An 11,478-nucleotide genomic window follows, 5' to 3' on the forward strand; every position below is an offset into this window, starting at 1 on the left:
CAATCGGTTGTGGGGAACGATGACACCGAAAACACCTTGGTTCGAGATGTGGAGAAACTGAAATATGAGAAAGCCGATGAGAGCAAAGTGGAAGATGTGGAAAACAGGTCTACGCGCTACACAGATCAAGCCATACCAGCTGATGAGCTGCACGTTAAAACAGATGGATCCGTGTCCATGGATGCTAACCTCGACATGAACGAGCATTCCATCTGTAATTTTGCGTACGATCATAGCTCTTTGACATGTGCTGTCCCTGCCGGTTGGGTCAAGAATGAAATCCGTCAATCATCATCGAGATTGCACCACGATATCGACGCTGTGCGCAAGATGAAAGGTCCTCGTGGTGATCGGGGATTGGGATGGCTTAGCGGAGGTGGCATGTCATTGAACTCTATAGGGAGAAATGGTGACTTCTATCTCGATGCAACCACGCTCATCGTGTACAAGAAATTCAGTTTGAAATGGATGGCTTTCGGTCAGCTTCATGGATCAAGAGGTGAAGTTGGTCCACGTGGAGAACGTGGATCGATCGGTCCCGAAGGTGAAACTGGAATTAGAGGAGCTAATGGGCAAGGTGGTGAACGCGGTCAAAAAGATGATCAAGGAATACCTGGTCCAGAAGGTCCCAGAGGTGAAGTTGGAGAACGTGGATTAGTCGGTCCTGAAGGTGAGATTGGACCTAGAGGCGAAGATGGACAAGACGGCCCAAAGGTGAACGTGGTGTGCAAGGTGATCAAGGAGCCGTAGGTCCCGTTGGTCCCCAAGGAACCATCAGTGCAACCGATCCTCCAAGGAACAGAGGTCCTGTGGGCCCCCAAGGAATCATCTGCCCAGGTCCTTCAGGAGCCAGAGGCCCCGTGGGTCCGCAGTCAAATCAAAACCTATGCGATCCATTTCATCTGCTACCTCACATTCGGAGAAATGCCTACCTCTACATATACTCTCATCCTAGCAGATTTGAATCCGTTAACAGAGTGAGCAGAAAAGGATACAGAGGGGAAATCTCGTTGACTTGAAGGACAAGAGAATAAACGTGAACAGCATCGACATGTTCCGAGACGGTCACTTGTACCTCAACATTTCACAATGCAAGCAAGTGTTCATTAGAGAACGATTCGTCAATCTGTTTCACGACAACATGTCTTTTGCAATGTTCCAAGTAATTCAAGTGGACGCACCTGTCCCTAGAAACATGTCATTGAAGACATTCGACATCGATACTGTCGGATATTTCAGCTTGGATGCTTTATACGTGTTGTTCACTGCCACCCACATAAGTGGCAACTACTTCACGGGTTCCGGCTATTCATTATTCAACCTACCCGTTTCGTCTTTAGTGAACCAATTATCGGCAGCTTTGGATAAACCTGTGTCGAGCATGACGAATCTCTTGAGTACAAAGTGTGTCACAAGTTACGCTCGGAATTCAGAAGGCCTATTCACTCTACACGTAAACTCCATTTTGATTCATTCCAATTTGGAAACTGACCCATTTGTCAGGACCAATGGAATCGAAGATTGCGATTAAGCGCATTGGTGGTACTCAATTCTTCAACGGCACTACGTCAAAGTTGTTCTGTCATTTGCACTTTGCAGAGAGTTTATCTTCTCACACAATCCAGGGCTGTCCACACAGAACTAATGGCACACTACGATATATATCACACATATATAGCACACATGCTACACTACATTCTTGAGGTGAAAATGAAAAATAAAACCTATCTATAGTGATTATCATCACATCACCAGAATGTCTGTGATATTGACAGTGGCGAACAACACGTCGGGAGTGAGCAGGGGATTGCACAAACCGAACTTTACTCTAAAAGTGAAGGACCTCGATACCCGCGATAAAGTTCTGCATGTTGAATCGGCTCAGTTTGAAGTACACTTTGAGAACATAGACGAGGCAAGGAACAAACTCTATGTGGTACATGGCGAAGAAGAAGAGGATAGACTGTCCATCAAGACGGGAACATACAGCGATATAGACGATTTGGTGTCTATAATCAATGCCACTCTGAACCGAACAGGACACGGAGACATTGTGTTTTCCTACTCTCGTCACACCAGCCGCATAAGTGTCTCGTTACCCAGGACTAAAAGGTGCTTGTTGAAGAAGGACTCACCCGGATTGGTGCTGGGTGTGGGTGTCGCTGACCTGCACATTGATATTTGTTTGATATTTATTTATTTGTACCTTTTGTACGAGGACTCGGAGATTTATGCAGTGCATGTCTACAGCTTATTTGAATGCGTGCCTACTGTGCAGTACTAGTCCCTTGTATAGTACACAAGATGTAGTGCGGGCTAGCATACAGGTGTGAACGCTACGCACTTTTCATGCAAGCTGCCTTCTGGCTTCTGTACTTGCTTTCATGCACGTGTCGCTGGCATACACGATACGGGCCGGGTTTGTGTATTGGTTTTGAACCATGAGGTTCTTCTTTTCAATTTTAGTTGTTCTTTGGTTGCTGCGCGAGTTGTTGCTTTGGTTGGAGACAAAGATGGCTTTCCGTTTCAGTAGTAAAATGTAATGTAACTATAACTGATAGTATTCTGTTGAGTGTTGGGATGCGTTGGGACCCCGACACCAATAGTGGGCACTATTCTCAAGCCATACACGATCGTGGGATCTCACACTTTCCCGTTCGCTTTGGATCTGTCAAAAGACAGACGACTTGTACTGCTCTACACCGACCTAATTGGACCAGCTGTGGAGCACGAAGACAACACTGATTCGAGGGTGTTGAAGACCTTTCTCATTCAAACCCTCAACGGTTTGAATAACTACTATGTTTGGAAAAGAAGACAAGCGAATGCTGCTTCCACACGAAAACGTGACTAGCATTTCGTTTTGGTTGAAATTCAACACCAGTGAATACATCACTTCCGGATACCCCGTCTACCTTGATCTTCGAATCACGAACACGACTTAGATGGATCTTCCAGATGTTCGCGTCCGTCACGTGCGAGACATGGTGGAGGATATAGCAAAACGAAAGGAATTGGAGAGCGAAAAAGTTTGTTGCCTGGAGAAGTACATGATTTACAACACTGCAATCTTGTCCTTTCTCATATTCAGTCAAACCATTCTCAACATTCTTCAAGGGAGTGGTGTCGTATCTGGAGAACATCGCATTCGAATCATCACCATCAGTAGCACGATCATCGGGGTGATCATTGCGTGCATAGGCAAACACGTTCTTGACACCAAACGTCAGCTTATCACGTGTATTGAACAACTGCAGCAGATGGAGAGAGCTGAAGACGCGTTCATGTTGGAATTGGGCATCACTCTGGAAGATGGGAAGCTCACTAACGAGGAGCATCAACGATTGATGCTGAGCGATAATGAACGACTTTTTCAAGACACTGGATATTGGATCGCGCCTATTATAATGTGACTCGCAAGAATGGCACAGGAGATATACTCACCACAAGCTCCGGAGTCCTTCACCGGACTCCTGACCAACACGGAGATCGTTCAGAAGAACATCCTCGACAGGACGGAGAAGAAACTCTCGTTGCTTGAGGGTAGACGCGGAGTACGACTCTTTTCGTCAGCAGATCGATCACCACCATCCCTGAACAATGAACTGGACATCTCGTCACCGAATTGTATTGCTCTGGGGGAGAGCTATTTCATCGTGAAAATGCGCTATACTGTCAAAAACAATCTTGATAATCAACCTGGAGACTACACACGATGGGTGTGCACCACGTCACCAGCCTTTTCATGGTTCAAGAACATTCGAGTGGAGACCAACGGAACATAGTATAGACTTGGACAAAGTACCAAGGCCGTTCAACTCCGTGCCGTTGCAACAAGAGTAACGCGGATTCGTGTGCGAGTTGGTAGGATCGACATCAGCGAGGATGGATTCGTCTCGAAATTACCCGAGTCGACTGTTGACACGATGGAGGTGCAAAGGAGGTCGTCGACTGACAGTTCGATTGCTGACTGCGTGGAACCATTGGTGCACATCAGAGCGTCCGACAACTCCACCTCGTACTGCGTGTCATGGAAGAGGTCATGGGCGAATCCATCCTCACACGTATTCGAAGAGTGAACTTTGTAGTCTCTCATCTGATACCAACTGGATGAAATCATGACAACAAGAACTGAATTGTATATGCATGTACTACCTTACTCCTCCAATCCATTGCGATCTTCAGTGTTCGTTCCATTATTCTTTGTAATGACATGTATCGTATCTATCAAGAACTGACCCTTGTGACGTGTGTGTGAGCATGACCATTTTCGAAGAATCGCATGGGGAGGTGGGACATCTTCGTGATGACACCATATCCATCATTCTACTTTTTACACCCACTCCCATCCGGGGCAAGGTGGGGTACAATCCCCCCTTCACCACCTCCAACACCCGAAAAATCATTTTTTAACGTAAAAACCGGGCGCCCGGTTTTTTTAACCCAAAAATGGGGTACTATCAATAGTACCCAAAAATGGGGTACTATCAAAAGTACCCCATTTTTTGGGCTGGACCAGGTACCTCTCACAGAACCGGCTTTATACATACTACAGATCTCTCGAGGAGGTCAGGTATTCGCGAAATTACGAAAGTTAGGGAGTCGTTTTTATGACTATTTTTTCGTCTCGGGTCGATCGGACACTATTTCTGTCGCAGGGATATTTCGTCTGGACAACGACTGAAAAGGGTCGTAAAATGTCCAATGTCCGACAGTTATTTCAAGGACTGGGGTTCTTTTGGTAATGTTCTTGTCTATGTTATTGAACTGGTGGTCTCGGGATCAAAATCGCAGTTCTTGTTGCCCTTTCTGTTGAGTCGTTTACAGTAAATTTTAGGCTCTATTTTTCTTTGCCTGAATTGTTTTATGAGAGATAACGTAAATGTACCAGCATTTAAACAATAGTGCTCTCTCTTGAATAGTGCCCCATCTGTGATGGACACTGAAAATATAGTGCCCGAGGGCACTAATCGCTCGAGTACGGCATACGGGTTTACAAAATCCTGTGCATGTGTGCCAAGTATAGTGTATTTTTGTTGTAGGCACTACTCACGAGTATAATAAAATGCACAATTGGCAAACATTCTACAATATTTCCAAGAAGAGCAACAATTTCACTATCTTCAACAACCTGGACAACACTATTGAGTTCCTTGCATCACCTCAAAAGTAGATTATTTGGATTTCTTTGGGATTTGTGCTCTTCCAAAATGTTGCACTTTCCACTACAACAGAATCACGTAGTGGAAAGTTGTCACATACTAGAACTTTCAGTTACTAGTACATGTTGTTGTTGTTGTTGTTTGTCGTTTGGCTTTATTTAAAGTGGAGTTCCAAAACAGGCCTAAACCAAATGACAATGGTCCCACTGATAATAAGAGAAAAGAAAAGTATATAAAAATAACCGGACAAACAGAACCGAGAAGAAGATAGTTAGATAACTAATATGAGCACGGCAGCAGGGGAAAAAAGTCACAAGCACGGCAACCGGGAGGAGTGAGTGTGTGAGTGAGAGAGAGAGAGAGAGAGAGGGAGAGAGAGAGAGAGAGGTAGTGAAGCAGATGAGTTCATCCTAGTTGACGGTACTGCCTAACAGAAAGGTCAGACTTAGCGATTTGAAAGTGGAGCGCTTCCTTTCGAGGCGTGCTGCGTCTGGGAGCTGGTTCCACAGGATAGCTCCAGCATGGCTAATGCGCTTAGCTGAGGATGCAGTGGGGGAGAGAGGAATGATGAATAACTTGCTGCTCCCTCCTCGTGTTCGGAGAGAGGGACCACGGGTGAAAAAGCTTGCAAACAGAGTACTTGAAAATTTGTTCAGGCAGTGCCATATGAATACAAGAATGTGCATGTGGGTTTATATGCTGAGGGTATGGGCATTCATGCGTTCAAGTAAGGGAGCCGTGTGAGTACGAGGCGCTGCCCTGCACACCGAGCGAGCGGCACGTTTGAACACACTATTTAGGCGCTTATCCTGATAAGACGATAAGAAAGGGGCATAGGCAGCAGATGCATAGTCAAATTCGTGTGTACCATCCCAATCGAACTGCTCTGGGCATTCAGTCCACATCCATGCAGCCACCACCGCTGGTATGGCTGGTGTCCTCGACTCCTTCTTCCGAGTGGCGGGTCAGGGGAAGAGCGATGCGTGTCTATGCTACATCCGGACTACAACAAGCGCTAAGCGCAAGCTATCGTACCGGCTTGCTGCCGTGTCATGGATGCCATGATGCCCGACTCGCATGAGTAATGAGCTTCTGAACTCTAGCTGCACAATGCTTGCCTGTGCTGACATTAATTGACCCTTCATGTGCATCAATAGTGCTTAGGTGACGGAGTGCTGGTTTCCTGGGTCCACTCTCACAACTGGTGTTATCTAGCTATTTGCTGCGGCTCTGCTTTAAGCTATATTACATCCATTTAGCATTGCAGCTCTACTTTGAGCTAACAGCAGCTCTACTACATCTACATCTGTAGATGGCCGAAGAAGTTGGCACTCCACGTTAACTCCATCGCACTCCACCTGTACTTTCAGATATACAGTATACACTGCTGCACACAGTCTTCCTCAACATACTCGACGTTGCACTCATATTCCCACACCAAAGCCCATCTGCGCACGGTGAGTCCGCTCGTCAGGGAGTACTGCTTTCGCTGCCTACTGCTCGTGCTAGCGATGTTCCGCATAAGGGTACTCAAATTATCGACTTGAGCAAGTTGAGGGAGCAGCAGAGTCCATTGATTGTTTTTGCACTTGCAACCAATACTGGCATTATCCAGGATATGTGCAGCGATGTCCATTCTGGCGAAATCATCGGCTGACTCACCTCCCAATTCAGTGCCGTTGCCAATCGCTTGCCAGGTTGTCATCAGAGTAGAATTCCTCGTCACAGCAAATTGTGGGACTACCAGAATCAATTATTTGACACTCGATGAAAGTGTCGCCCTCAAATGACTCGTCGCTGTAGCCATTGTCGTCTTCCTTCTCTTTCCGACCCGAATCCTCAAAATATTTCATCCTGCGCATAGAGTGCGAGGATGTTGTCTTCTTCCGCTCCGCAGTACATGACTACTACAATGCTCTTCCGTCGATACATCGAAGACGATCAGTTTTAGGCGACTCAGCGCAACATGGAATACAAACTCAAACAAATAAACTTACTTGCAACAAAGAAATGCATCCGGAACAGTCCAGTCGACCGAGGAGAACAACAACAGCGACTCGCGTTGCACTGCACCTCATACGCGATTTTCTCGACTTTTTCCAAAAAAGCTGTTTTTTGTTTTTTTTTACTGAATACCACAGTACCATCAGATGCTGCACAGCGGGGGCGGTGGCATATTGGATGGAAGTGGGAGCGGGGCAAAAGTAACTCCTCCGACCAAAGGTCTCAGAATCATCGTTACTCCTGTGCGCCGATACATAGGAGAAAAGAAACATGTGCATCCAAGAGGGGAGCACTGGCTTTGCAAACGATAATGGGGGGAATTTGAGATTGGGATAGGACAAAACAATAGTAAAAGCAGTGCACCGTAGGAAGATGGAGTGAACTGATAATCGGATTTTAAGGCTGAGCGAAGGGGATCAAAGAGGGGTAGAAGGGAGCTGGAGTGCGGTCAGTATAATTAGGCTGGTGTGTTGGCAGAGATCATAGCCTGTCTGTGGCCCACTCCCACTTGCTGCGCCGCAAGTGGTCGTTGACGTTTTTCTTGAACGTGTGCATGCCTCTGCGAGAAGGGGAAGACTGCAGAAGGGTAGGTGGGAGCTGATTCCACGTTGCGATGAGGGAGTGGGGAAATGAGCGGAGCGTGTTGTTTCGTGCCTGAGGAGGAAGGATACTGGTGAGTTGCGATGGATGATGTGTTGCAGATCTGGTTGTCTCACGAGTAGGCATGCGGTGTTGCGGTGCGGCTGCTGATGGTGGCAGAATGGCTTTCACCATTTCCGGACCCTCCACAAAGTGCAGCTTATACAGAAAGCAGAGCCCTGCTACGGTACGGCGAATGTCGAGGCTCGGGAGGTATGATCCATCTCCAATTATGTGCAGGGCACGGCGCTGGATGGCAGTGAGGCGGGCCAAGGTGGTGGGGGCTGCGCTCATCCACACCAGCATGCCATACTCGAGCACAGGGCGGACAAAGCCACGGTACACGATTGCCCGGTGCTTTGGGTCTAGCACAGCCGATGCATTACGGAGGAAGCCGAGCCGCTGGGCTCCGCGTACTGCAAGCTGTCGGATATGGCTGCGGAAAGCCAGCTGCCTGTCGAAGGTGACGCCAAGAAGCTTGAGCTCCTCTACTTCTGGCACGACTGCTCCTTGGAAGCGTATCGCGTTCGGGGGGGGGGGGGGGGTGGCGAGCGGTGGTGGCTGATGGTCAATGCCTGCGACTTTGTGGGCTCGAACTTGATCCTCCACCTGCTTCCCCATGCTGCCAGTGAGTCTACTGCCTGCTGGAGGATTGCTGTCTCTTCTGGCAGTCTGAGTCGAGTGGTGATGCACTTGTAGAGAGTTGTGTCGTCGGCGTATTCAGCCAGCTTCGCCCCATCAGGCAGGTGGTCTTCTGCGTCGTTGACGTACAGAAGGAAGAGGGTGGGGCCGAGGATGCTGCCCTGTGGCACGCCAGATTGGATTCGGTGGGTCGGTGAAGATTGGCCACCTATGACGACACGGATGTGGCGGTCTGTCAGGTAACTCCGGAGCCAGGCAAGGAGGAGGCCACTTATGCCGCACCGTTCAGCCTTGTGGAGGACGCCGTTGTGCGAGACCTTGTCGAAGGCCCCGGCAATATCTACTGCGAGTACCCTGACGAGGCCTCCACTGGCAGCTGCAAGGCTCATGCTGAAGAGCAATCATCAGATCAGAGGTTCCCAGTCCAGTGCGAAAACCAAACTGCCTGTGAGAAAGGATGTCATTCTTCTTCAGGTTGGACAGGCTGCGGTTCACGATGGACTCCATACACTTAGACATTATGGGCAGTAGTGATATCGGTCGGTAGTTTCTGGGGTTCGACTTGGGGCCTTTCTTGTGTACCGGTACGACGTTGGCAACTTTCCACATGGCAGGTTGATGACCACTGCAGAAGCACAGGGTAAACAGCTTGGATAGGGGCAGGGCCAGAGAGTCGGCACATATTCTCAGCACTCTAGCAGGTACTGCATCAGGCCCTGTGGCTTTACTTGGGTTCAGGGCTCGGAGTGTCCGGCGTGCGGTGGCTTGGCGGAAGTGGACTGTTGCAAGCGTATTTGCGGTGCGCTGGCGGACATGCGGGAACGGCCCCGACTGTTCTGCAAGTCATCGTCTAGGCTGCACTTCTGGGCAAAGTACTTCCCGATTACGTTAGCCTTGTCGTGGCTTTTGGTGCATTCCATGCCATCGGGGTCAACCAGGACTGGGATGGAGCTGTCCCGGCCATGCCCTCCAACTCGTTTAATCACGCTCCACCACTCTCTGTCCTGCAGGCTGTCCATCCGGAGCCGTTGCTTGACATGGTCGAGATGTCTGGCTTTGGCTCTTGCTAGACATCTTGTTGAGTCAAGGGATGCTAGCTTGTACGTACACTGGAGCGCTCCATTTCTGGGGTCATCGCGGAATTTCCGCCAGGCATTGCGCTTTCTGTCAACTGCTGCAGAGCATTCTGGCGTCCACCAGATTGGGCCTTGCGGTCTGGTCTTGAAGACCTTGGATGGTATAAAGCGTTGCATTCCCTCAGTGATTCGCATGGTCAGAAGCTCACATGATATGTTAGGGTCGTCGCCGATTATTGTGTCCCAGTCAGTAGTCCGGAGGAAGGCAGAGAGGCGGGGCCAGTCAGCCCGCTGGTATCGCCATACTGTACGAGTGGTGGGTTGGTCTACAGATGCAGTAAGCTGGAAGTCGGCTATGACAACAGCATGGTCTGATCTGCCAAGAGGTGGTTGGGTGGTGGTAGACACAGTTCCAGGCACATCTGACATGACGAGGTCAAGGATGTTTTCTCCACGAGTGGCTGAGGTGACGTGTTGTCGGAGACCATGTACACAGCGCATGTCTCCTGCAGCTTCTTCAGCAGCCGAGGTGCGTGGACTTCCAAGCCATTCCCGGTAGTGGGCATTGAAGTCCCCTGCCACAATAATGTGTGAGCAGGACTGCCGGGCTTTGTCGATGTCAGATTCCAGCTGGGTGAAGATACTGCAGTCGCTGTCTGCACTCGTCCCAGGTCTGTAGGCAGCACAGATGCCAAATTTCATGCCTGACGGTGCAGCAACACTAATCCAAAGAGTTTCACACTCAGAGTTGATGTCCAGTTGTTTGAACGCCATCCCTTCTTTCAGCCATATGGCGACTCCGCCGCCTTGCGCTGTCCGGTCTCGACGTATTGGGGGGTAATAGCCAGGGATTGAGACTTCCGCAACTGAAGCCTTGTCGGGCGATAGTTTGGTCTCGGTGACGACAGCGATGTCTACATGCAGGCTTTTCAGAGTATGCTGAAGCTCATCCATTTTGTTGTAAATGCTGAATGCATTCGTGAGCAGAGTACAGTGTGAGGGGGCCTTAGTTTTCATTGTGACCGTTGGCGTTGTTTGGGTTGGTGCATGGCCTACATTGGGTGGTGGGCTCGTGGGTCTGTGTATCCTGCTGGGGTGGCTGCGCACCATGCTGGTCAGCTCGCTTTGCATCCTGCGGCAGCGAATCTGGTGACCGTTCTGCAGAGGAACGTTTGTGGCTGTGAAGGGGGGTTACAGGTGTGCCGGCAGCGGCAGCGGACAGGCCACGACTCGCGCTCAGGAAGTCGTTAATTGTGGCGCCAATCCCAAGTTGCTGCTGCTCTTGATCAAACGGCGGACACTTTCCCGTTTCCGGCTGTGTGTAGGCTGCATTGGTTGGCTTTGACAGGCGTCCCCACGCTTTCCGACCTACGGTGTACAAACTCAGTGAGGCTGTCCACCGTACAGTCGGGGCTCAAGTTGCCCACAAAGAACACAGATCGCTTCTTTCTTGGCGGGCCTGCCGCAACTAATTTCCAACTCTCATCCTTGATGACGGCCATGATAGGGTGGCTCTTCTCGCAGTCTGATTGCACAGGCTCAGGATCGACAAAGCCGGGGTCGTCCGTACGGGTACGGGTTTCGTGCTGTGCAGAGCCAGAGGCCACGTCGATCTGCCCTGATTGTTGTCCAGCATCTGCATCGGCTGGGTCGAGCTGGTTTGCTGCTGCAGCTGGGTCAGGCTGGCCCTGCTGGGGAGGACAGTTACGAGGTTTCGTACGGGTACGAGATTTGTCGCCTTGGACTTGGTGCTGAGTAGATCGTGCAGGGGCCTTGTCGGGAACAACAATGGCGGATTTCTGCAGTGAACAAAATTCCTCACGTAGGGCTAGGAGCTGCGTGGAGAGATCGTCTACACGCTGATGGAGACGACCCTCTCGATCCCTCGACTCTCTGATATGAGACGTCAGGGTCTGCACCACGCTGAGCAGAGTCTGCTCTATGCCCGGGAGGGA

At 49.7% G+C, this 11,478-nt stretch overlaps 1 protein-coding gene across 1 annotated transcript; it reads right to left on the reverse strand.

The window, feature by feature from the left end:
* Window positions 1–9,181: 9,181 nt before the first annotated feature.
* LOC135827051 (uncharacterized) lies at window positions 9,182–10,297 on the reverse strand. Its single transcript, XM_065339574.1, has one exon. The coding sequence runs from the start codon at window positions 10,295–10,297 to the stop codon at window positions 9,182–9,184; it is 1,116 nt and encodes a 371-aa protein (XP_065195646.1).
* Window positions 10,298–11,478: the final 1,181 nt, after the last annotated feature.

The sequence above is a fragment of the Sycon ciliatum genome, chromosome 11, assembly GCF_964019385.1.
Source record: "Sycon ciliatum chromosome 11, ocSycCili1.1, whole genome shotgun sequence".
NCBI classification, from domain to species: Eukaryota; Metazoa; Porifera; class Calcarea; order Leucosolenida; family Sycettidae; genus Sycon; species Sycon ciliatum.

Excerpts from the sequence above, each read along its gene's own strand:
- LOC135827051 (XM_065339574.1), bottom strand. The coding sequence starts at position 10,297 with ATGGCGTTCAAACAACTGGACATCAACTCTGAGTGTGAAACTCTTTGG.